The sequence below is a fragment of the Entelurus aequoreus genome, linkage group LG18 (assembly GCF_033978785.1).
Source record: "Entelurus aequoreus isolate RoL-2023_Sb linkage group LG18, RoL_Eaeq_v1.1, whole genome shotgun sequence".
NCBI lineage: Eukaryota > Metazoa > Chordata > Actinopteri > Syngnathiformes > Syngnathidae > Entelurus > Entelurus aequoreus.
In genome coordinates, this window is record NC_084748.1 from 46277138 (window position 1) to 46304623 (window position 27486).

Sequence of the window (27486 nt, forward strand, 5' to 3'; positions counted from 1 at the left end):
GTGCTGGCTGTTAAACCTATCTGGCTGTTAAGAGAGTCACATAACAAGCAGCTTATCCGACACTTGCTGCTGTCACGGCTCCAATGTGACCCCCCCTTTGAAACTAACATACTTGCATTAAGAGTCGCTAGAACATGATAGTGCTGTGTTATGTTGTGTACAGGTAACACACATACCTTAGTGGACGAGTCAACAGGTGCTCCTCTGTCCAACAGTTCCTCCACGAGATCCTGGTGTCCCTCTTTGGCTGCCAAATGCAAGGCATTCAGTCCATTCTGGAAGGTAAACAAACACACAAAGTCAAATAAATATCAAGGTTGTAACAAATATGTGGTATTTAATAGTAGATACAATGTGCAATGCGTGTCAGGAATGGGTTGTGCTTGAAATGCAAACATTTTTCAGCAAGAACCACCTCAGAAAATACTTAATAGTGACCAAGATTAAAATACAGTAGCGTATTAGGCCTAAGTGTTCATTAAAAACAAGTCAGAGGTTTTGTTAAACAAGTATATTTATTATTGTTGGCCACTGTAACATTACACACAGTTTGAACAGTAACACTGTGTTTGAATACAGGTAAATAAAACACTGTACTGTAATCAGGTGATTGTTTAGCGTACCACTCGAAGGGAGTTCGCGTACCACCAGTGGCACCACGGTTTGACAATCCCTGCATTAGTACATGTAGACACGGTTTGGGTTAGGGTTACAATAAAAAGAGAACTAGGTAGAGAGCATAAGTCCATATCTGGTGGATCACATGACGAGCAGGAAATAAATTGTGGCTATGCCACTTAGGCTTCGTGGAAATAAATTGATAGTAGTCTTGATGTTCCACTCGTAACACAAACATCATCCCCTGCCTTTACATGGTGGAAGTAATGACACGACCAAACAAAGTAATAAGAAGTCAAACCAAGTCAAAACAAAGTGATAAGAAATCAAAGTAATAACAAGTCAAAACAAAGTAATAACAAGCCAAAACAAAGTAATAACAAGTCAAAACAAAATAAAGTAATACAAAATCAAAACAAAGTAATAAGAAATCTAAACAAAGTAATAAGAAATCAAAACAAAGTAAAATAAGTCAAAACTGAGTCATAAGAAATCAAAACAATGTAACACAAAATCAAAACAAAGTAATAACAAATCAAAACAAGTCAAAATAAAGCAATAAGAAATCAAAATAAAGTAATACAAAATCAAAACAAAGTCAAATAAGTCAAAACTAAGTAATAAGAAATCAAAACAATGTAACACAAAATCAAAACAAAGTAATAACAAATCAAAACAAAGTAATAAATCAAAACAAAGTAATGACAACTAGGGACCATTTAGTGTTGCCAATCAAGGCAAGACTAAAAACACCAGGTGCTTACTTGAAGGTGGGAGGAAGCCGGAGTGTCCGGAGGGAACCCACACAGTCACGGGGAGAACATGCAAACTCCACACAGAAAGACTCAGAGCCCTGGGATCGAACCCAGGACCTTCTTATTGCGAGACACAAGCACTAACCGCCCAAAACAGAACAAAGTAATAACAAGTCAAAACAAAGTACTAAAAACTCAAAACAAAGTATTAACAAGTCAAAACAAAGTAATAACAAGCCAAAACAAAGTAATAACAAGTCAAAACAAAGTAATAACAAGTCAAAACAAAGTAATAAGTCAAAACAAAGTAATAACAAGCCAAAACAAAGTAATAACAAGCCAAAGCAAAGTAAGAACAAGTCAAAACAAAGTAATAACAAGCCAAAACAAAGTAACAACAAGTCAAAACAAAGTAATAAGTCAAAACAAAGTAATAAGTCAAAACAAAGTAATAACAAGTCAAAACAAAGTAATAAGTCAAAACAAAGTAATAAGTCAAAACAAAGTATTAACAAGTCAAAACAAAATAATAACATGTCAAAACAAAGTATTAACAAGTCAAAACAAAGTGATAATTTAAAACAAAGTATTAACAAGTCAAAAAGTAATAAGTCAAAACAAAGTGACAATAATTTAAAACAAAATAATAAGTCAAAACAAAGTAATAACAAGTCAAAACAAAGTAATAAGTCAAAACAAAGTAATAACAAGTCAAAACAAAGTAATAACAAGTCAAAACAAAGTAATAGCAAGTCAAAACAAAATAACAAGTCAAAACAAAATAATAACAAGTCAAAACAAAATAATAACAAGTCAAAACAAAATAATAACAAGTCAAAACAAAGTAATAACAAGTCAAAACAAAGTAATAGCAAGTCAAAACAAAGTATTAACAAGTCAAAACAAAGTATTGACAAGTCAAAACAAAGTAATAACAAGTCAAAACAAAGTAATAACAAGTCAAAACAAAGTATTGACTAGTCAAAACAAAGTAATAACAAGTCAAAACAAAGTAATAACAAGTCGAAACAAAGTAATAACAAGTCAAAACAAAGTAATAGCAAGTCAAAACAAAATAATAACAAGTCAAAACAAAATAATAACAAGTCAAAACAAAATAATAACAAGTCAAAACAAAGTAATAACAAGTCAAAACAAAGTAATAGCAAGTCAAAACAAAGTATTAACAAGTCAAAACAAAGTATTGACAAGTCAAAACAAAGTAATAACAAGTCAAAACAAAGTAATAACAAGTCAAAACAAAGTATTGACTAGTCAAAACAAAGTAATAACAAGTCAAAACAAAGTAATAACAAGTCAAAACAAAGTAATAACAAGTCAAAACAAAGTATTAACAAGTCAAAACAAAGTAATAACAAGTCAAAACAAAGTAATAACAAGTCAAAACAAAGTAATAACAAGTCAAAACAAAGTAATAAGTCAAAACAAAGTATTAACAAGTCAAAATAAAGTAATAACAAGTCAAAACAAAGTAATAACAAGTCAAAACAAAGTAATAACAAGTCAAAACAAAGTAATAACAAATCAAAACAAAGTAATAACAAGTCAAAACAAAGTATTAACAAGTCAAAACAAAGTAATAAGTCAAAACAAAGTATTAACAAGTCAAAACAAAGTATTAACAAGTCAAAACAAAGTAATAACAAGTCAAAACAAAGTAATAACAAGTCAAAACAAAGTAACTATTCAAATTTTCAAGTCGGGTCAATTGTAAAATTTTGTGTTCGGTGGCTACAAAATATAACATTTTTCGCCTGACCATACGCGTTTGCAGAAATGGGTGAGTGTTCGTGCTTGTAAGGGCCTCAACAATGCAATCAAAGTGGGAGACAAATATTGCAGGGAACAATTACAATGTGGCTCTTGCAGCTTTTGCTGCTCGGACCCTAATAAAGTATTAAACAATAAAAACAAAGTATTAAACGATAAGAACAAAGTATTAACAAAACAAAATAGAGTATTAAAGAATACAAATAAAGTATTAACAAATCAAAACAAAGTATTAAACAATAAAAACAAAGTATTAAATAGAGATGTCCGATAATATCGGCCTGTCGATATTATCGGCCGATACATGCTTTAAAATGTAATATCGGAAATTATCGGTATCGTTTTTTTTTTTTTATCGGTATCGGGTTTTTTTTGTTTTTTTTCATTAAATCAACATAAAAAACACAAGATACACTTACAATTAGTGCACCAACCCAAAAAACCTCCCTCCCCCATTTACACTCATTCACACAAAAGGGTTGTTTCTTTCTGTTATTAATATTCTGCTTCCTACATTATATATCAATATATATCAATACAGTCTGCAAGGGATACAGTCCGTAAGCACACATGATTGTGCGTGCTGCTGCTCCACTAATACAAACCCCGTTTCCATATGAGTTGGGAAATTGTGTTAGATGTAAATATAAACGGAATACAATGATTTGCAAATCCTTTTCAACCCATATTCAGTTGAATGCACTACAAAGACAACATATTTGATGTTCAAACTCATAAACTTTGTTTTGCAAATGATAATTAACTTAGAATTTCATGGCTGCAACACGTGCCAAAGTAGTTGGGAAAGGGCATGTTCACCACTGTGTTACATGGCCTTTCCTTTTAACAACACTCAGTAAAGGTTTGGGAACTGAGGAGACACATTTTTGAAGCTTCTCAGGTGGAATTCTTTCCCATTCTTGCTTGATGTACAGCTTAAGTTGTTCAACAGTCCGGGGGTCTCCCTTCTGCTATTTTAGGCTTCATAATGCACCACACATTTTCAATGGGAGACAGGTCTGGACTACAGGCAGGCCAGTCTAGTACCCACACTCTTTTACTATGAAGCCACGTTGATGTAACACGTGGCTTTGCATTGTCTTGCTGAAATAAGCAGGGGCGTCCATGGTAACGTTGCTTGGATGGCAACATATGTTGTTCCAAAACCTGTATGTACCTTTCAGCATTAATGGCGCCTTCACAGATGTGTAAGTTACCCATGTCTTGGGCACTAATACACCCCCATACCATCACACATGCTGCCTTTTACACTTTGCGCCTGGAACAATCCGGATGGTTCTTTTCCTCTTTGGTCCGGAGGACACGACGTCCACAGTTTCCAAAAACAATTTAAAATGTGGACTCATCAGACCACAGAACACTTTTCCACTTTGCATCAGTCCATCTTAGATGAGCTCAGGCCCAGCGAAGCCGACGACGTTTCTGGGTGTTGTTGATAAACGGTTTTCGCCTTGCATAGGAGAGTTTTAACTTGCACTTACAGATGCAGCGACCAACTGTAGTTACTGACAGTGGGTTTCTGAAGTGTTCCTGAACCCATGTGGTGATATCCTTTACACGCTGATGTCGCTTGTTGATGCAGTACAACTCCTATGGCAACGGGGTTTGTAGTACTAATTTTACTCATTTTCATTAATTACTAGTTTCTATGTAACTGTTTTTATATTGTTTTACTTTGTTTTTTATTCAAGAAAATGTTTTTAATGTATTAATCTTATTTTATTTGATTAATTTTTAAAAAAAGGACCTTATCTTCACCATACCTGGTTGTCCAAATTAAGCATAATAATGTGTTAATTCCACAACTGTATATATCGGTATCGGTTGATATCGGTATCGGTAATTAAAGAGTTGGACAATATCGAATATCGGCAAAAAGCCATTATCGGACATCCCTAGTGTTAAACGATAAAAACAAAGTATTAACAAATCAAAATAGAGTATTAAACCATAAAAACAAAGTATTAGCAAATCAAAACAAAGTATTAAACGATATAAACAAAGTATTAACAAATCAAAACAAAGTACTAAACAATAAAACTAAGTATTACCAAATCATAACAAAGTATTAACAAATCAAAACAAAGTATTAAACAATAAAAACAAAGTATTAAAAAATCAAAACAAAGAATTAAACAATAAAAACAAAGTATTAAACGATAAAAACAAAGTATTAACAAATCAAAACAAAGAATTAAACAATAAAAACAAAGTATTAACTAATCAAAACAAAGTATAAAACGATATAAACAAAGTATTAAAAAATCAAAACAAAGAATTAAACAATAAAACTAAGTATTACCAAATCATAAAGTATTAACAAATCAAAACAAAGTATTAAACAATAAAAACAAAGTATTAAACGATAAAAACAAAGTATTAAAAAATCAAAACAAAGAATTAAACAATAAAAACAAAGTATTAAACGATAAAAACAAAGTATTAACAAATCAAAACAAAGAATTAAACAATAAAAACAAAGTATTAACTAATCAAAACAAAGTATAAAACGATATAAACAAAGTATTAAAAAATCAAAACAAAGAATTAAACAATAAAAACAAAGTATTAAACGATAAAAACAAAGTATTAACAAATCAAAACAAAGAATTAAACAATAAAAACAAAGTATTAACTAATCAAAACAAAGTATAAAACGATATAAACAAAGTATTAACAAATCAAAACAAAGTATTAAACAATAAAACTAAGTATTACCAAATCATGAAGTATTAACAAATCAAAACAAAGTATTAAACAATAAAAACAAAGTATTAAACGATAAAAACAAAGTATTAACAAATCATAACAAAGTATTAAACAATAAAAACAAAGTATTAAACAATAAAAACAAAGTATTAAACGATAAAAACAAAATATTAACAAATCAAAACAAAGAATTAAACAATAAAAATAAAGTATTAACTAATCAAAACAAAGTAGTATGCCACACAGCAAAAAACAGCAGGTGAAAGAAGAAATATGAAAATAATAAAAGTATATTCACCTCATCTTCCTCTTCTTCCATTCTTCTCTAAAAGCAAAACGACTTAAACTTGTCTTCACGCTACTTAAATAATTGCTTGCTCCTTCTTTTGTTTTTTAAACCTACTTCCGTCCTTCCTTCCCACAGTGACTATCAACAAAGTTGTGCAGGTCCAAAGTTGCAGTCCAGTTCTCTCCTTCCCCACAGCCTGCTGGCTCTGAAGATCAGGCTGGCACTGGACTCTTCTGCTGCCAACACCACTTTGTCCACGCGCTCACCCGCCCATAAATGAAGCCACTTAAATGCCAAGAGGGGTGTCACCTTACTGTGCCATCTTTTCTGCAGCGTCACACAGGGTAAGTAGCTCCTGTCTGCAAATGTCAACCTTCTCCCAAGGAAAAGGAGGGCAACCCTGAAAGATGGCCGACTGTGTGAGTGCTCCAAATGTTCTTAGAAGTAGTTATACGTGCCAATACTGCACATCCAAGTTCAATGCCATCAAATATTTAGGAGTGAACTCTCAAGTTGAGTAGAGTATGAAGGAGTGTCTGGGCACACACCACAAGCAAAATAGGCATCATTTTAATAAAATATCTTTCTGAGAGCCAACATCCAGGGTTATTTTTCACTGAAACCTGTTGCATCTGACAGATTAAACAGATTAAAATATAAAATATGATATAAATATTTAGAATTTGTGAGAAAGCGTACATCAGGGGTGTCCAAAGTGTGCCATTTGCGGCCCGCGGCTAATTGTTTACACATTCTGGAAATACTATTGTAAAAATAAAAAAGAACATTAAAAAAAGTGGAATGAGGTGAAATCTAACGAGAAAAAGTTGCAATGTTGACACAAAAGCTGCCATGCAGGGTGTTTTTTTTTCTTTTCTCTTGTCTTTCTTCATTTTTCTTTTTTTTTGCCATTGCTCCAAAAAAAAAAATAATGACAAAAAAAATCCATGTTATAATGAATTATTTTCAGGGCTCCAATTACTTCAAATATTTCACTTTAAAATGTTTTATGTGGTAAATATTGCTTATATTGTGTAGTAGCCATATAAAAACATCAAAGTTTTCTTTGACAAAAGCGCATAAAACAAACAAAATAATAGTTCCAGCATAAAATGGACAGATATGTCTGAAGTTGATCTCGTAACTTAAGTGTTGAAAGTAAAAGAAAAACCTAATAAAAATGTATCACTTTATGAGTGGGGCACCTTTTGGATCCCAAATATATTTAGTAATTTTTTTTTATTAATCTTTTCACTGTGATTACTTAAAAATATGAAAGAATTAAAATCAATGGTGTCCTGCATTATTGATCTTTTAGGGCTCTAATTACTAAATACTGAATATTTCAGTTTTACTATAAAAAAAACTAAGTTGTTTTTGACAGAAAAGCCATAAAACTTTTTTTTTAAAATTTGTATTACTTTATATCAACTTGAAGTTGATATAGAGATTTACAGTAAGCGTTAAATAATTAAAAATAAATAATAATCTGACTTATTTTTTAACATTCTAATGACTGAGACCCTTTATGGTCCCCGGGACCCCTAAAGGTAAAATAAATAAAAAGTGCATATATTTTGTTATGGTTTGAAAATGAAAAATATGAAAATGGCCCCCACATGACTCACTGACTCACTCAAATATGAAAGAATTAAAATCAATGGTGTCCTGCATTATTGATCTTTTAGGGCTCTAATTAGTAAATACTGCATATTTCAGTTTTACTATAAAAAAAACTAAGTTGTTTTTGACAGAAAAGCCATAAAACATTTTTTTTTAATTTGTATTACTTTATATTAACTTGAAGTTGATATAGAGATTTACTGTAAGCGTTAAATAATTAAAAATAAATAATAATCTGACTTATTTTTTAACATTTTAATGACTGAGACCCTTTATGGTCCCCGGGACCCCTAAAGGTAAAATAAATAAAAAAATGCATATATTTTGTTATGGTTTGAAAATGAAAAATATGAAAATGGCCCCCACATGCTTTAATTTTTCCGTGTGCGGCCCTCAGTGGAAAAAGTTTGGACACCCCTGGCGTACATGATGTGAATACAGTAAAAAGATGCTCTTAAAACCTGCAACTGAGTGGGATAAATCTCCCAATTTTACAAGAATAAAGCTGTAACTTAAAAGGAATATTGCTGCAATGTTTGTCAATTTATTTGCAGTGATAATATTGAGCATGTAAATAATGATTGTTGTATTTGTCATGTCTGAAAAATTAAGTTGTGTGTCAAAAAATGACAATAAAATGTCATATTAGGACACATCTTTGCTGTTTGAGAGAAAATGTTCACTATATGAAGACTAACAAATATAAGTTAGTGAGACAAAAAAAATCATAATTTAATGTAAATAAAATTCATAACATTACAAGAAGGAAGTCGTAATATTACCAAAACAAGTTGCAGGTCAGGAAATATTCACAACTTTATGAAAATAACAATATTGTACATCATAATGTCAGTAAAGTGGTATAATATTATAATTAAGCATAACACATTGTTGAATGAATACCTCTATTACAGCTCTTATTACATTGTAATAACCAGTGACTCAGCAATTGTTGTTATTAGAATGTAATAACCAGTGAGTCAGCACTATTTTGTTATTAGAATGTAATAACCAGTGAGTCAGCACTATTTTGTTATTAGAATGTAATAACCAGTGAGTCAGCACTATTTTGTTATTAGAATGTAATAACCAGTGAGTCAGCAATATTTTGTTATTAGAATGTAATAACCAGTGACTCAGCAATATTTTGTTATTAGAATGTAATAACCAGTGAGTCAGCAATATTTTGTTATTAGAATGTAATAACCAGTGACTCAGCAATATTTTGTTATTAGAATGTAATAACCAGTGAGTCAGCAATTGTTGTTATTAGAATGTAATAACCAGTGAGTCAGCAATATTTTGTTATTGAATGTAATAACCAGTGAGTCAACACTATTTTGTTATTGAATGTAATAACCAGTGAGTCAGCACTATTTTGTTATTAGAATGTAATAACCAGTGAGTCAGCACTATTTTGTTATTAGAATGTAATAACCAGTGAGTCAGCACTATTTTGTTATTAGAATGTAATAACCAATGAGTCAGCACTATTTTGTTTGTGTTGTAGTGCCAACAGTGTAAATGAAAGCAGCTTCCAAATGTGTGCAGAGATGATCCACACATGAATGATGTGCTGTCATATTTGAACGTGCAGCACAGCAGCTTTCAGCTTAGTGCAACATTATCAGCACTGCAAAGAATGCCAGCATGCATTCATAAGGACACCAGTAAATCCACACACACACACACACACACACACACACACACACACACACACACACACACACACACACACACACACACACACACACACACACACACACACACACACACACACACACACACACACACACACACACACACACACACACACACACGCGCGCGCAAATAAGCGAAATCACTGACAGATTCAATGTAACCATAACAACTATTTGACTAATCCTAACATTATGATCTCATAAAGACAGCTGAGTCATGCAAATATGAATATGACTATGGAGCACACACACACACACACACACACACACACACACACACACACACACACACACACACACACACACACACACACACACACACACACACACACACACACACACACACACACACACACACACAATAAATCTGTTTTTCCTGTGAGCTGTAAGTAAAAGCTTCATTTCTCTAATGGACAGACATATATTACAATCATCATATTTAATGTCCACGTGACCTTTCACCTTTGCTAACCACTGTCCAACAGTCCAAACTATCACACCAAATATGTCAGGGGTGATACTTTTCAAAATAAAGACATGTCATTATTGGCTTTATTTTAACATACAATATTTTGATAAATGAAATATAAGTTTGTTTTCGTCATGAAATAAGATGTTGATCACATTAGACAACTTGTCTTTTAGTAGGAAGTCAACAAACCAAATCTGCATATTGTGTTACACACCCTTACCTGTTTTCACCCCACACCTGTATACCCATTCCCCCCCACACACACACCCTTACTTGTATACCTGTTTTACCCCCACACACACACCCTTACCTGTATACCTGTTTTACGCCCACACACACACCCTTACCTGTATACCTGTCCCCCCCCCCACACACACACCCTTACCTGTATACCCATTCCCCCCCCCCACACACACACCCTTACCTGTATACCTGTTTTCCCCCCACACACACCCCCTTACCTGTATACCTGTTTTCCCCCCACACACACCCCCTTACCTGTATACCTGTTTTCCCCCCACACACATCCCCTAACCCAGGGGTCACCAACACGGTGCCCGCGGGCACCAGGTAGCCCGTAAGGACCAGATGAGTAGCCCGCTGGCCTGTTCTAAAAATAGCTCAAATAGCAGCACTTACCAGTGAGCTGCCTCTATTTTTTAAATGTTATTTATTTACTAGCAAGCTGGTCTCGCTTTGCCTGACATTTTTAATTCTAAGAGAGACAAAACTCAAATAGAATTTGAAAATCCAAGAAAATATTTGAAAGACTTGGTCTTCACTTGTTGAAATAAATTCTTAAATTTTTTTTACTTTGCTTCTTATAACTTTCAGAAAGACAATTTTTGAGAAAAAATACAACCCTAAAAATGATTTTAGGATTTTTAAACACATATACCTTTTTACCTTTTAAATTCCTTCCTCTTCTTTCCTGACAATTTAAATCAATGTTCAAGTAAATTTATTTTTTTTATTGTAAAGAATAATAAATAAATTTTAACTTAATTCTTCATTTTAGCTTCTGTTTTTTCGACGAAGAAGATTTGTGAAATATTTCTTCAAAGTCATTATGATTAAAATTCAAAAAAATTATTCTGGCAAATCTAGAAAATCTGTAGAATCAAATTTAAATCTTATTTCAAAGTCTTTTGAATTTCTTTTAAAATTTTTGTTCTGGAAAATCTAGAAGAAATAATGATTTGTCTTTGTTAGAAATATAGCTTGGTCCAATTTGTTATATATTCTAACAAAGTGCAGATTGGATTTTAACCTATTTAAAACATGTCATCAAAATTCTAAAATTAATCTTAATCAGGAAAAATTACTAATGATGTTCCATAAATTATTTTTTTTATTTTTTCAAAAAGATTTGAATTAGCTAGTTTTTCCTCTTCTTTTTTTCGGTTGAATTTTGAATTTTAAAGAGTCGAAATTGAAGATAAACTATGTTTCAAAATTTAATTGTCATTTTTTTCGTGTTTTCTCCTCTTTTAAACCGTTCAATTTAGAGTAAATATCATTAATTATTAATAATAACATAGAGTTAAAGGTAAATTGAGCAAATTGGCTATTTCTGGCAATTTATGTAAGTGTGTATCAAACTGGTAGCCCTTCGCATTAATCACTACCCAAGAAGTAGCTCTTGGTTTCAAAAAGGTTGGTGAACCCTGCCCTAACCTGTATACCTGTTTTCCCCCCACACACATGGCACTTCAAGTTCAGTTCAGTTATAGTATATATATACAAACCCCGTTTCCATATGAGTTGGGAAATTGTGTTAGATGTAAATATAAACGGAATACAATGATTTGCAAATCCTTTTCCACCCATATTCAGTTAAATATGCTACAAAGACAACATATTTGATGTTCAAACTGATAAACATTTTTTTTGTGTGCAAATAATCATTAACTTTAGAATTTGATGGCAGCAACACGTGACAAAGAAGTTGGGAAAGGTGGCAATAAATACTGATAAAGTTGAGGAATGCTCATCAAACACTTATTTGGAACATCCCACAAGTGTGCAGGCTAATTGGGAACAGGTGGGTGCCATGATTGGGTATAAAAGTAGATTCCATGAAATGCTCAGTCTTTCACAAGAAAGGATGGGGCGAGGGTCACCACTTTGTCAACAACTGCGTGAGCAAATTGTCGAACAGTTTAAGAACAACGTTTCTCAAAGTGCAATTGCAAGAAATTTAGGGATTTCACCATCTACGCTCCATAATATCATCAAAAGGTTCAGAGGATCTGGAGAAATCACTGCACGTAAGCAGCATGGCCGGAAACCAACATTGAATGACCGTGACCTTCCATCCCTCAGACGGCACTGTATCAAAAACCGACATCAATCTCTAAAGGATATCACCACATCGGCTCAGGAACACTTCAGAAAACCATTGTCAGTAACTACAGTTGGTCGCTACATCTGTAAGTGCAAGTTAAAACTCTACTATGCAAAGCGAAAGCCATTTATCAACAACACCCAGAAACGCCGCCGGCTTCTCTGGGCCCGAGATCATCTAAGATGGACTCATGCAAAGTGGAAAAGTGTTCTGTGGTCTGACGAGTCCACATTTCAAATTGTTTTTGGAAATATTCGACATCGTGTCATCCGGACCAAAGGGGAAACGAACCATCCAGACTGTTATCGACGCAAAGTTGAAAAGCCAGCATGTGTGATGGTATGGGGGTGCATTAGTGCCCAAGACATGGGTAACTTACACATCTGTGAAGGCGCCATTAATGCTGAAAGGTACATACAGCTTTTGGAACAACATATGCTGCCATCTAAGCGCCGTCTTTTTCCATGGACGCCCCTGCTTATTTCAGCAAGACAATGCCAAGCCACATTCAGCACGTGTTACAACGGCGTGGCTTCGTAAAAAAAGAGTGCGGGTACTTTCCTGGCCCGCCTGCAGTCCAGACCTGTCTCCCATCGAAAATGTGTGGCGCATTATGAAGCCTAAAATACCACAGCGGAGACCCCGGACTGTTGAACGACTGATGCTCTAAATAAAACAAGAATGGGAAAAAATTCCACTTTCAAAGCTTCAACAATTAGTTTCCTCAGTTCCCAATCGTTTATTGAGTGTTGTTAAAAGGAAAGGCCATGTAACACAGTGGTGAACATGCCCTTTCCCAACTACTTTGGCACGTGTTGCAGCCATGAAATTCGCCTAGACCTACATTTCATAGATTGACATCCTTCAGCAAAAATCAACAGGAAGTTTGCTATTCCTCCTTCAAAACAACATTTTTGTTACAACCGGTCACCAAACATCAAACGTTATCTCCTCTGAGCGCGTTTGTCGTTTCGGCTTCAAACTGCTACAGGAGAGAGATTGAACCCTTCTGATTAAAAGTTGAAGAAAGCTTTCTGATTAGTTGTACAGTTTTGATTTTACGTGCCTTCAAAGACCCGCAGCACTAAAGTTGCTCCGGTGCCAAAAATGACAACGTAAAATGCAATTATGTCTTTTTTGTCCTCAAAATTCTACACACAATACCCTATAATGACAATGTGAACTCAGACACAACTTCCTCTAACTCCCAGTACGAATATCGTAGAGACACGAAACAAAAACCTCCGTGTAGGTCTCACTCAGGACTACCACTGGACAAAAGTATTGGGACACCTAGGACTAGCACCTGCCAAAAGGCGGACCCGACCAATGCTGCTTGCAGCTTTAATTATTCTTTATTATTATTCCGCACCGTTGCGCACTACTTTGCCCCCCTTAACATGCTTCAAAACTCACCAAATTTTTTACACACATACAAACTCGGGTAGAGCACACTTTAGTACAAAAACCAAACCCCAAAAATCAAAATTGCGCTCTAGCGCCCCCGAGGAAAAAACAACACTAAACTGCCTGTAACTCCCACTAGGAAGGTCGTAGAGACATGAAACAAAAACCTGTATGTAGGTCTCCTTTAGACCTACAACTCATAATGACACATTCTCGGGCGAAAACCAACAGGAAGTTGGCAATTTCCCATTTTAGACAAAAATGTACTAAAAACACTGCTTTTTACGTCTTTGACCTCTAATTTGACCCCCTTAAAATACTTCAAAACTCACCAAACTTCTCACACACATCGGGACTGGTGGAAATTGCGATCTAAAAAAAAAAACGAACCCCAAAACTCAAAATTGTGCTCTACATAATTTTTGAAAAAAAACCCCAGAAAAAACTGCTCCTCAGAGGAAAACTCAGACAAAACTGATTGTAACTTCCGGTAGGAACGTCTTAGAGACATGAAACAAATACCTCTATGTAGGTCTTGCCTAGACCTACATTTCATAGATTGACATCCTTCAGCAAAAATCAACAGGAAGTTTGCTATTCCTCCTTCAAAACAACATTTTTGTTACAACCGGTCACCAAACATCAAACGTTATCTCCTCTGAGCGCGTCTGTCGTTTCGTTAGTTGTACGGTTTTGATTTTACGTGCCTTCAAAGACCCGCAGCACTAAAGTTGCTCCGGTGCCAAAAATGACAACGTAAAATGCAATTATGTCTTTTTTGTCCTCAAAATTCTACACACAATACCCTATAATGACAATGTGAACTCAAGACACAACTTCCTCTAACTCCCAGTACGAATATCGTAGAGACACGAAACAAAAACCTCTATGTAGGTCTCACTCAGGACTACCACTGGACAAAAGTATTGGGACACCTAGGACTAGCACCTGCCAAAAAGCGGACCCGTCCAACGCTGCTTGCAGCTTTAATTCTTTATTATTATTCCGCACCGTTGCGCACTACTTTGCCCCCCTTAACATGCTTCAAAACTCACCAAATTTTTTACACACATACAAACTCGGGTAGAGCACACTTTAGTACAAAAACCAAACCCCAAAAATCAAAATTGCGCTCTAGCGCCCCCTAGGAAAAAACAACACTAAACTGCCTGTAACTCCCACTAGGAAGGTAGTAGAGACATGAAACAAAAACCTGTATGTAGGTCTCACTTAGACCTACAATTCATAATTTCACATCCTCGGGCAAAAACCAACAGGAAGTTGGCAATTTCCCATTTTAGACAAAAATGTACTAAAAACACTCCTTTTTACGTGTAATTTGACCCCCTTAAAATACTTCAAAACTCACCAAACTTCTTACACACATCGGGACTGGTGGAAATTGCGATCTAAAAAAAAAAAACGAACCCCAAAACTCAAAATTGTGCTCTACATAATTTTTGAAAAAAACAGAGAAAAAACTGCTCCTCAGAGGAAAACTCAGACAAAACTGATTGTAACTTCCGGTAGGAACGTCTTAGAGACATGAAACAAATATCTCTATGTAGGTCTTGCCTAGACCTACATTTCATAGATTGACATCCTTCAGCAAAAATCAACAGGAAGTTTGCTATTCCTCCTTCAAAACAAAATTTTTGTTACAACCGGTCACCAAACATCAAACGTTATCTCCTCTGAGCGTGTCTGTCGTTTCGTTAGTTGTACGGTTTTGATTTTACGTGCCTTCAAAGACCCGCAGCACTAAAGTTGCTCCGGTGCCAAAAATGACAACGTAAAATGCAATTATGTCTTTTTTGTCCTCAAAATTCTACACACAATACCCTATAATGACAATGTGAACTCAAGACACAACTTCCTCTAACTCCCAGTACGAATATCGTAGAGACACGAAACAAAAACCTCTATGTAGGTCTCACTCAGGACTACCACTGGACAAAAGTATTGGGACACCTAGGACTAGCACCTGCCAAAAGGCGGACCCGACCAACGCTGCTTGCAGCTTTAATTCTTTATTATTATTCCGCACCGTTGCGCACTACTTTTCCCCCCTTAACATGCTTCAAAACTCACCAAATTTTTTACACACATACAAACTCGGGTAGAGCACACTTTAGTACAAAAACCAAACCCCAAAAATCAAAATTGCGCTCTAGCGCCCCCTAGGAAAAAACAACACTAAACTGCCTGTAACTCCCACTAGGAAGGTCGTAGAGACATGAAACAAAAACCTGTATGTAGGTCTCACTTAGACCTACAACTCATAATTTCACATCCTCGGGCAAAAACCAACAGGAAGTTGGCAATTTCCCATTTTAGACAAAAATTTACTAAAAACACTCCTTTTTACGTCTAATTTGACCCCCTTAAAATACTTCAAAACTCACCAAACTTCTCACACACATCGGGACTGGTGGAAATTGCGATCTAAAAAAAAACCGAACCCCAAAACTCAAAATTGTGCTCTACATAATTTTTGAAAAAAAAACAAGAGAAAAAACTGCTCCTCAGAGGAAAACTCAGACAAAACTGATTGTAACTTCCGGTAGGAACGTCTTAGAGACATGAAACAAATACCTCTATGTAGGTCTTGCCTAGACCTACATTTCATAGATTGACATCCTTCAGCGAAAATCAACAGGAAGTTTGCTATTCCTCCTTCAAAACAAAATTTTTGTTACAACCGGTCACCAAACGTTATCTCCTCTGAGCGCGTTTGTCGTTTCGTTAGTTGTACGGTTTTGATTTTACGTGCCTTCAAAGACCCGCAGCACTAAAGTTGCTCCGGTGCCAAAAATGACAACGTAAAATGCAATTATGTCTTTTTTGTCCTCAAAATTCTACACACAATACCCTATAATGACAATGTGAACTCAAGACACAACTTCCTCTAACTCCCAGTACGAATATCGTAGAGACACGAAACAAAAACCTCTATGTAGGTCTCACTCAGGACTACCACTGGACAAAAGTATTGGGACACCTAGGACTAGCACCTGCCAAAAGGCGGACCCGTCCAACACTGCTTGCAGCTTTAATTTTCTCTATTCTTTTACACAAAGCACTTGTCACTGTGCTCATTGTTACCACATTTTGAGATGTTATAGGTGTGTAACTTGTTTACATTGTAATGTTGCACCTTTGTTACCTACCTCTAGTGTTCATTATTACCTACCTCTAGTGTTCATTGTTACCTACCTCTAGTGTTCAAAACACTAAATATTGAATCTTTGTTACCTACCTCTAGTGTTCAAAACTATGCTCAGGCTGAAATATTGCACTTTGTTGTAACTATTTTGTGCTACTTTTACCTCTGGAGTTCCCATCCTACAATTCAGCCAGACTTGTTTTGGTCCATGTCTAAAGGTAAATACATTGACAAGTGATTTTGTTGTTCTGTTTTTTTTTTGCCAGTGCCGTAAAGCCACAATGCTTGGGGATTCGGAGTCTTGAATATTAACCGTCAAATCGAATCGAATCCAATCGAATCGGTCTGTAATAAAAGGATATTGTTTTTGAATCGAATCGTAACCTGTGTATCTAGATGCATATCGAATCGTTTATCAGAGAGAGATGTGCAAGCCTAATATATACAGTATATATTGCAGGTTTGTGTTGCATAATATCATGACTGCTGACCACAGGGAGATAATGGCTGTGTAATTGTGTGGAGTGCTTCTTTCCACAGGCATGATTGAGATCATTTCCTTGGAAGCACTAACTACACCATGTGTGCTAATCACAGTAACATGAGCCATAATCCATCTGCCTGGCTAAGTAAACACGCCGCCTGCTCGCCATACCGCAAAGGACCGTCGTGCTATGCTGACAAAATACTCTAGGAAGCGTAGTCACCAGTGTGTGTCCATGGACCTTTTACCACCACACCACCACCACACTGCCTGCAGAGTACCATGAATTGATTACCGTGGACCCCCGACTTAAACAAGTTGAAAAACTTATTGGGGTGTTACCATTTAGTGGTCAATTGTACGGAATATGTACTGTACTGTGCAATCTACTAGTACAAGTTTCAATCAATAAGGTGGCATCTGTAAATAGGGATGATGGTTGATAAGGAATTATCGAGTTCGAGCCTATTATCGAATCCTCTTATCGAACCGATTCCTTATCGATTCTCTTATGGAGTCCAGATAGGTTGTTGTATATGGAAAAAACCCCACAATATTTGGTTTAACAAAAGCTCACTTTTATTATATAATAAAAAAATAAAATCGAATAAATAAATAAATATTGACTGTTACCCACCTAAAAAAATAAAATAAAATAAATAAATATTGTTGTTGTTACCCAAAGTATATTAAGTGGGATTTTTCAGAGAAACAAATATATACAGTAACACAAAAACAAGCTGTCTCTGTGATCACTATAGGTGTATAAATAATAATATAGTGTTAAATAAAATCAGTCCCTTGGGCACAAAACTGAAAATAATACAGCTCTCCAAAAAGTGCACTTCTGCTGCTATTTGACATAACTGTTTGTTATGATGCTTTGACATTTTTGCACTTTATTTCTTTATTGAAAGAAACTTCTATGAAGAGAAAAGTTGTTTGCAAATGTGGTTACAATGCTAAAAAATGAAAAGTTAAAGCTAAAAAAAGAAATACACTTTATTGAGTTAACATTATTTCTTTATGGGGGAAAAATGTTATGAGCTAGGGGATACAACAACTACACTACCCAGCATGCAACGGGAGTGACGAGCATGCGCGGTAGCCCCGAAAAGTGTTGCATGTTGCCACGCTGTGAAAGTAAACGTCAAGAACTCAGCCAACACGCCTCGTCTGCATTATTTATAATTAGACAGACAACACATATACAGTGTGATTTTGTTTTGTTTACAAGGAAAGAAAAACAAAAGTTAAAAAAGGGAGATGTGTTGTATATATATGTATGTGCTGCAGTGTTGTATATATATGTATGTGCTGCAGTGTTGTATATATATGTATGTGCTGCAGTGTTGTATATATATGTATGTGCTGCAGTGTTGTATATATATGTATGTGATGCAGTGTTGTATATATATGTATGTGCTGCAGTGTTGTATATATATGTATGTGCTGCAGTGTTGTATATATATGTATGTGATGCAGTGTTGTATATATATGTATGTGCTGCAGTGTTGTATATATATGTATGTGCTGCAGTGTTGTATATATATGTATGTGCTGCAGTGTTGTATATATATGTATGTGCTGCAGTGTTGTATATATATGTATGTGCTGCAGTGTTGTATATATATGTATGTGCTGCGGTTGTTTTAAGAACGTTGCGACAGCTGCCGTAAAGGAGGTGCGTTGCTAGCCTGGTTGCTATGTTTCCGGTTGGTGGTAAAAGTGTTGGTCATGTGTTTTACCCTGCTCAAATCTCTCAGTAAAGTTATTCGATGGATTATAGCTTTTGTTTTGAACTTTATTACACCTTGGAGCGCTTTTTCCCGTCCATTGTTTTCCTGCTTTCGCTATCTGCGCCTAATGACTGAGCTACGTGACGTCAATTCTTGTGATGTCCCACGGAGCATTTCTGGTCGGGACGGGATTCGAATAAAGAATCAACTCTTTTCCTTTACTATAGTGGTCTCGATAACGGGTACCGGTTCTCAAAAAGGGATTCGAGTCCGAGGACTCGGTTCTTTTCTTATCAAACAACCGGGAAAACCGGTTTCGAGTATCATCCCTATCTGTAAAGCTGATGTGGGAATTTCAGGACTCCAAAAACTACCCAACTTTAACGATGACGCCTTGTGGCACTCGAGCTAGCAATCAGTGTTCTGCTGAAAACATGTGAAGTCATGACTCTGTTACTAGGACACACCTTGTCACTTCTCAGGGGGTTCTATGGACCACAACAAGACTGTTTGGTTGGTCTTGGAAGACCTTTTGCCTCTGATCCATGTAGACTTCATCAGTTCATGCTCTCAGACTTAGATTGGTCAGATCTAGTCTCAGACTTAGATTGGTCACATCTAGTCTTAGTCTTAGATTGGTCAGATCTATCCTTACACTTAGATTGGTCATATCCAGTCTTAGTCTTAGACTGGTCACATATGTGGGCTTTGAACCGAGGATGTCGTTGTGGCTTGTGCAGCCCTTTGAGAAACTTGTGATTTAGGGCTATATAAATAAACATTGATTGATTGATCTAATCTTAGACTTAGATTGGTCACATATAGTCTTAGATCCAGATTGGTCACATCTAGTCTTAGACTTAGATTGGTCTTATCTAGTCTTAGACTTAGATTGGTCACATCTAGTTTTGGACTTAGATTGGTCACATATAGTCTTAGATCTAGATTGGTCACATCTAGTCTTAGACTTAGATTGGTCAAATCTAGTCTTAGACTTAGATTGGTCAAATCTAGTCTTAGACTTAGATTGGTCACATATAGTCTTAGACTTAGATTGGTCTTATCTAGTCTTAGATTTAGATTGGTCAAATCTAGTCTTAGACTTAGATTGGTCAAATTTAGTCTTATACTTAGATTGGTCATATTTAGTCTTGGACTTAGATTGGTCAAATCTAGTTTTAGACTTAGATTGGTCACATCTAGTCTTAGTCTTAGATTGGTCACATCTAGTCTTAGTCTTAGATTGGTCAGGTCTATCTTTACACTTAGATTGGTCAGATCTAGTCTTAGACTTAGATTGGTCACATCTAGTCTTAGTCTTAGATTGGTTAGATCTATCCTTACATAAGATTGGTCACATCTAGTCTTAGACTTAGATTGGTCAGATCTAGTATAAGACTTAGATTGATCAAATATAGTCTCAGACTTAGATTGGTCAGGTCTAGTCTTAGATTGGTCACATCTAGTCTTGGACTTAGATTGGTCACATATAGTCTTAGATCTAGATTGGTCCATCTAGTCTTAGACATATATTGGTCGCATCTAGTCTTAGACTTAGATTGGTCAAATCTAGTTTTAGATTTAGATTGGTCAAATTTAGTCTTATACTTAGATTGATCATATCTAGTCTTAGACTTAGATTGGTCAAATCTAGTCTTAGACTTAGATTGGTCACATCTAGTCTTAGTCTTAGATTGGTCAGGTCTATCCTTACACTTAGATTGGTCAGATCTAGACTTAGACTTAGATTGGTCACATCTAGTCTTAGACATAGATTGATCAAATATAGTCTCAGACTTAGATTGGTCACATCTAGTCTTAGACGTAGATTGGTCACATCTAGTCTTAGACGTAGATTGGTCACATCCAGTGTTAGACTTAGATTGGTCACATCTAGTCTTGGACTTAGATTGGTCAAAACTAGTCATTTGTTAGATTGGTCAAATCTAGTCTTAGACTTAGATTGGTCACATCTAGTCTTAGACTTAGATTGGTCAAATCTAGTTTTAGACTTACAACGGGATTTTTTTGGTATTGTTTCAGTTTCACAGATTCCTCAGTAAATTTACCAAAACGTCAACGCGGAAATTTTGCTGGGCCTGCTATCTGTGCCCTGGAACACTCTGGCCGGGGGTCGCCGTAAGCCGCCGTACTTTTAAAATGGTGCCGAGTGTCTGATTGCGTGAGTGTTAGGTGTAACTGTGCAAAATGAGCTACAGAGTTAGCCTAACACGTTAGCATGCTTACATTAAAATGCTAACACTTAGCGTGTGCGCTAACGTTGTATATACATATATACATTGTAGGTTAATAATACTAACACAGACACTCGTAAAGGTGTTAGCATTTTAGCTAAAGTTAACGACGCTCGCTTGATTACGATAGCACGTACAAATATGCATGAAAACGCTCCTACCCATGTGTAGGAGTGTTTAGTAAGTGCGAATTGTTTTAGTTATATTGTAAAACTTACGAACGTTGCTTGGAGTGATGAATGAAGAATCAATATGAGTAGAAAAGCTACGGACTGAATGGCACTTTTACTTCCGGCTGAAAGCGCTAAATGCAAGGACAACGCAACACCTGCAGTGCGCAAACTCATCCAAGAGATGGCGCCGTAGCACAAACAATAACACACCTTTTTAAACTATTTTCTATTATGGCCGTCAGCAAAGAAAAATCCATAAATCAGCCGCTTCGTTTTATAAGCTGTGGCGATTCACAAATAGCTAAAACACTGCGGATGGACGTTAGCTGCTAGCTAGCTGGCCATGTCCTAAAGCACCTCTTCCTGAGGGCGTTTCAGTGTTATAACTTCACCTTTATCTTTAGTGGCCAAAATGCGTCCGTTCTCCCTTTTCTGTCTGCACGCTGTGTCCGCTTGTAAGTACTCTGTGTGTGCGCGCTGCCGAACATGCTCCTCTGCTCGTAAAAACCAGCAATGTCACGATAATAATAATTGGGAACCCGTACTTTACGAATAGAGTATAGTACCCTTTTTGATGAATTAGTACCACGATACTATATTAGTACCGGTATACCGTACAACCAGAGTACACACACACACACACACACACACACACACACACACACACACACTGGGATATAAATATAATAATGTCACTCAATCTTATTTTCGGTCACCTGACAAGGGCTCAAATGTGATCGTCTGACACATGACAGATAGTATGAAGGGCAACGTTCTTATGTTGCAGACAGCATACGGACCATGGTGTGTGTGTGTGTGTGTGTGTGTGTGTTGTGTGTGTGTGTGTGTGTGTGTGTGTGTGTGTGTGTGTGTGTGTGTGTGTGTGTGTGTGTGTGTGTGTGTGTGTGTGTGTGATTGGGTCAAAGCCATGGTTCCTTAGGACAACAGACAGTAGATTGAGAGGTGGGCAGCTGCTACTTCCTGTCAGCCGACCAATTACAGCACAGAGTCCAAATAGTTGTTATCAAGCATTAGAAGCATTACAGTGTATTGACACAGCTATTTGTATTTTGACACACACACAAACACACACATTCTTGTATTTATCACCTTCTTGAGACCTGAGAAAAATGCCTCCCTCTTTAGGACCAGCCTTTCTAGATATATAAAGATGTGTATTGACAACATTAATAATATATACATACTATGCACATATAAACAAGCTTGTTGTGAAAAATGAGTTGGAATTCCACGAGAAAAAGGTCACAATTTCACAAGAAAAACTGAGAATGTTGGCAGTATTATAATAAAAGTCGTCATTTTTACTCAACGCGAGTCCAAATTTGACAAGAAAAACGGAACGTTTGTGCAATGTTATGATAAAAGTTGGAATTGTACTCAATAACAGTCGCAGTTTTACAAGAAAAAGCTTAAAATGTTGGCAATTTTATGAAAAGAGTCGTAATTTTACTGGACAAAAGTCACAATTTTATAAGAATGCTTAAAAATGTTGGCAATGTTATAATAATAATCGGAATTTTCCTTGGCAAAATGATGACAAACGTCATAATTTTACTCCAAAAATGTCACTATTTTACAAGAACAATAAAAAAATTCAATATTGTGATTTAAGTCAGAATTTTATACTTTATGACAAATGTCACCATTTTGCATTCAAAAGTAATAATTTCACATAAAAAAGTAATAATTTTACGAGAAAATATTGCAATATTACAGAAACAGAAAGAATATGGGAAACTGTTCCCAATTGTATAAGAAATAAGTCGACACATTGTGAGAAAAAAACAGCTTTTAGTAAAAAAAAAAAGTTTTTAATTTTTTGTTTGTAATTGTTTTTTAATCTTCATTATTTATTACAGTATGTCTCAATATACATTTTTTTTTTTTTTAATTAATTTTGGGCAAAGCGGGTGCATTTCAATTTCTTACACACACTTGTTATTTCATATGTTGACCGGAGGGGGAGCACTTTTAAAAAAGCGACTCAGTCAATTAGAAAAATCCCTCCTTTTTGGGACCACCCTCCTTTTGATAGATGTCACCAGCAGGGGTGCAAATGAGACATTCTCTATTAGATGCAATGTTATTGGGACCATGATTTATGTCATCACTTGTTCACACCTCCTCATATGGAAGATACTTTTCCTTCTTGGTGTCTCAAGAAGAGTAGAAATACAGGAACACACACACACACACACTCACACTCTTGTATTTCTTATCTTCTTGAGACCTGAGAAAAATGCCTCCCTCTTTAGGACCAGCCTTTCTAGATATATAAAGATTAGTATTTACAACATTAATAATATATACATACTATGCAAATATAAACAAGCTTGTTGTGAAAAATGAGTTGGAATTTCACAAGAAAAAGGTCACAATTTCACAAGAAAAACGTAGAATGTTGGCAGTATTATAATAAAAGTCGTCATTTTACTCAACGCAAATCCAAATTTTACAAGAAAAACGGAACATTTGTGCAATATTATGATAAAAGTTGGAATTTTACAAGAAAAGTTTAAAATGTTGGCAATTTTATGAAAAGAGTCATAATTTTCCTCGACAAAAGTCTCAACTTTATAAGAAATCTTAAAAATTGGCAAAATGATGACAAAGTCATCATTTTACTCAAAAAATGTCACTATTTTACAAGAACAAAAAAAAATAAATGGCAATATTGTGATTAGTCATAATTTTATGACAAATGTCACCATTTTGCTTTAAAAGTAATACTTTTACATAAAAAAGTAATAATTTTACGAGAAAATATTGCAATATTACAGAAACAGAAAGAATATGAGGAATTGTTCCCAATTTTATAATAAAAAAGTCGACACATTGTGAGAAAAATATATATATTTTTTTTTGTGTGGAATTTTTTGTTTGTAATTGGTTTTTAATCTTCATTATTATACATTATGTCTCAATATACATATTTATTTATTTTTTTAATTAATTTTGGCCAAAGCGGGTGCATTTCAATTTCTTACACACACTTGTTATTTCATATGTTGACCCGAGGGGGAGCACTTTTAAAAGCGACACACAGTCAATTTGAAAAATCCCTCCTTTTTGGGACCACCCTCATTTTGATAGATGTCACCAGCAGGGGTGCAAATGAGATTTCTATGTTTTACATATGTTGGCCAGAGGGGGAGCACTTCAAATTTTCTTACACACACTTGTTATTACAAATGTTGACCAGAGGGGGAGCACTTTTAAAAGCGACACACAGTCAATTTGAAAAATCCCTCTTTTATGGGACCACCCTCATTTTGCACCTGTCAATGTTTACTTTTGTATGCACATTAAATCAACAAAAAAGTCCTGACTTTGGAGCAATGTTCACGGACTCTAGTATTTGGCTCTCTATTAGATGCAATGGTTTTCTGTATTGGGACCATGATTTATGTCATCACTTGTTCACACCTCCTCATATGGAAGATACTTTTCCTTCTTCATGTCTCCAGAAGAGTAGAAATACAAGAACACACACACACACACACATACAAACACACACTCTTGTATTTCTCATCTTCTTGAGACCTGAGAAAAATGCCTCCCTCTTTAGGACCAGCCTTCCTAGATATATAAAGATGTGTATTGACAACATTAATAATATATACATACTATGCAAATATAAACAAGCTTGTTGTGAAAAATGAGTTGGAATTTCACAAGAAAAAGGTCACAATTTCACAAGAAAAACGTAGAATGTTGGCAGTATTATAATAAAAGTCGTCATTTTACTCAACGCAAGTCCAAATTTTACAAGAAAAACTGAACATTTGTGCAATATTATGATAAAAGTTGGAATTTTACAAGAAAAGCTAAAAATGTTGGCAATTTTATGAAAAGAGTCGTAATTTTCCTCGACAAAAGTCTCAACTTTATAAGAAATCTTAAAAATTGGCAAAATGATGACAAAGTCATCATTTTACTCAAAAAATGTCACTATTTTACAAGAACAAAAAAAAAATGGCAATATTGTGATTAGTCATAATTTTATGACAAATGTCACCATTTTGCTTTAAAAGTAACACTTTTACATAAAAAAGTAATAATTTTACGAGAAAATATTGCAATATTACAGAAACAGAAAGAATATGAGGAATTGTTCCCAATTTTATAATAAAAAAGTCGACACATTATGAGAAAAATATATATATTTTTTTTTTTTGTGGAATTTTTTGTTTGTAATTGGTTTTTAATCTTCATTATTATACATTATGTCTCAATATACATATTTATTTATTTTTTTAATTAATTTTGGCCAAAGCGGGTGCATTTCAATTTCTTACACACACTTGTTATTTCATATGTTGACCCGAGGGGGAGCACTTTTAAAAGCGACACACAGTCAATTTGAAAAATCCCTCTTTTTTGGGACCACCCTCATTTTGCACCTGTCAATGTTTACTTTTGTATGCACATTAAATCAACAAAAAAGTCCTGACTTTGGAGCAATGTTCACGGACTCTAGTATTTGGCTCTCTATTAGATGCAATGGTTTTCTGTATTGGGACCATGATTTATGTCATCACTTGTTCACACCTCCTCATATGGAAGATACTTTTCCTTCTTCATGTCTCCAGAAGAGCAGAAATACAAGAACACACACACACACACACACATACAAACACACACTCTTGTATTTCTTATCTTCTTGAGACCTGAGAAAAATGCCTCCCTCTTTAGGACCAGCCTTCCTAGATATATAAAGATGTGTATTGACAACATTAATAATATATACATACTATGCACATATGAACAAGCTTGTTGTGAAAAATGAGTTGGAATTTCACAAGAAAAAGGTCACAATTTCACAAGAAAAACGTAGAATGTTGGCAGTATTATAATAAAAGTCGTCATTTTACTCAACGCAAGTCCAAATTTTACAAGAAAAACTGAACATTTGTGCAATATTATGATAAAAGTTGGAATTTTACAAGAAAAGCTTAAAATGTTGGCAATTTTATGAAAAGAGTCGTAATTTTCCTCGACAAAAGTTTCAACTTTATAAGAAATCTTAAAACTTGGCAAAATGATGACAAAGTCATCATTTTACTCAAAAAATGTCACTATTTTACAAGAACAAAAAACAAATTGGCAATATTGTGATTAGTCATAATTTTATGACAAATGTCACCATTTTGCTTTAAAAGTAATACTTTTACATAAAAAAGTAATAATTTTACGAGAAAATATTGCAATATTACAGAAACAGAAAGAATATGAGGAATTGTTCCCAATTTTATAATAAAAAAGTCGACACATTGTGAGAAATATATATATTTTTTTTTTTTTTGTGGAATTTTTTGTTTGTAATTGGTTTTTAATCTTCATTATTATACATTATGTCTCAATATAAATATTTATTTATTTTTTTAATTAATTTTGGCCAAAGCGGGTGCATTTCAATTTCTTACACACACTTGTTATTTCATATGTTGACCCGAGGGGGAGCACTTTTAAAAGCGACACACAGTCAATTTGAAAAATCCCTCCTTTTTGGGACCACCCTCATTTTGATAGATGTCACCACCAGGGGTGCATTTTGAGATTTCTATGTTTTACATATGTTGGCCAGAGGGGGAGCACTTCAAATTTTCTTACACACACTTGTTATTACATATGTTGACCAGAGGGGGAGCACTTTTAAAAGCGACACACAGTCAATTTGAAAAATCCCTCTTTTATGGGACCACCCTCATTTTGCACCTGTCAATGTTTACTTTTGTATGCACATTAAATCAACAAAAAAGTCCTGACTTTGGAGCAATGTTCACGGACTCTAGTATTTGGCTCTCTATTAGATGCAATGGTTTTCTGTGTTGGCACCATGATTTATGTCATCACTTGTTCACACCTCCTCATATGGAAGATACTTTTCCTTCTTCATGTCTCCAGAAGGGTAGA

The 27486-nt window shown here is 35.0% G+C and overlaps 1 protein-coding gene and 1 long non-coding RNA gene across 9 annotated transcripts in view; one reads left to right on the plus strand and one right to left on the minus strand.

Moving 5' to 3' along the window:
* Positions 1-27486, minus strand: part of LOC133634191 (ankyrin-2-like) — a 195092-nt gene that overhangs the window by 104128 nt on the left and 63478 nt on the right. For all 7 annotated transcript variants that reach the window (XM_062027271.1, XM_062027272.1, XM_062027268.1 and 4 more), the window contains exon 3: positions 177-275. In XM_062027271.1, coding sequence (XP_061883255.1) covers positions 177-275 — 99 coding nt within the window. The remainder of the gene's footprint in view (positions 1-176; positions 276-27486) is intronic.
* The window catches only part of LOC133634192 (uncharacterized), a 120779-nt gene that overhangs the window by 58408 nt on the left and 34885 nt on the right, over positions 1-27486 (plus strand). For both annotated transcript variants that reach the window (XR_009821892.1, XR_009821893.1), the window contains exons 5-6: positions 164-282; positions 6319-6527. This is a non-coding gene — a long non-coding RNA (uncharacterized LOC133634192). The remainder of the gene's footprint in view (positions 1-163; positions 283-6318; positions 6528-27486) is intronic.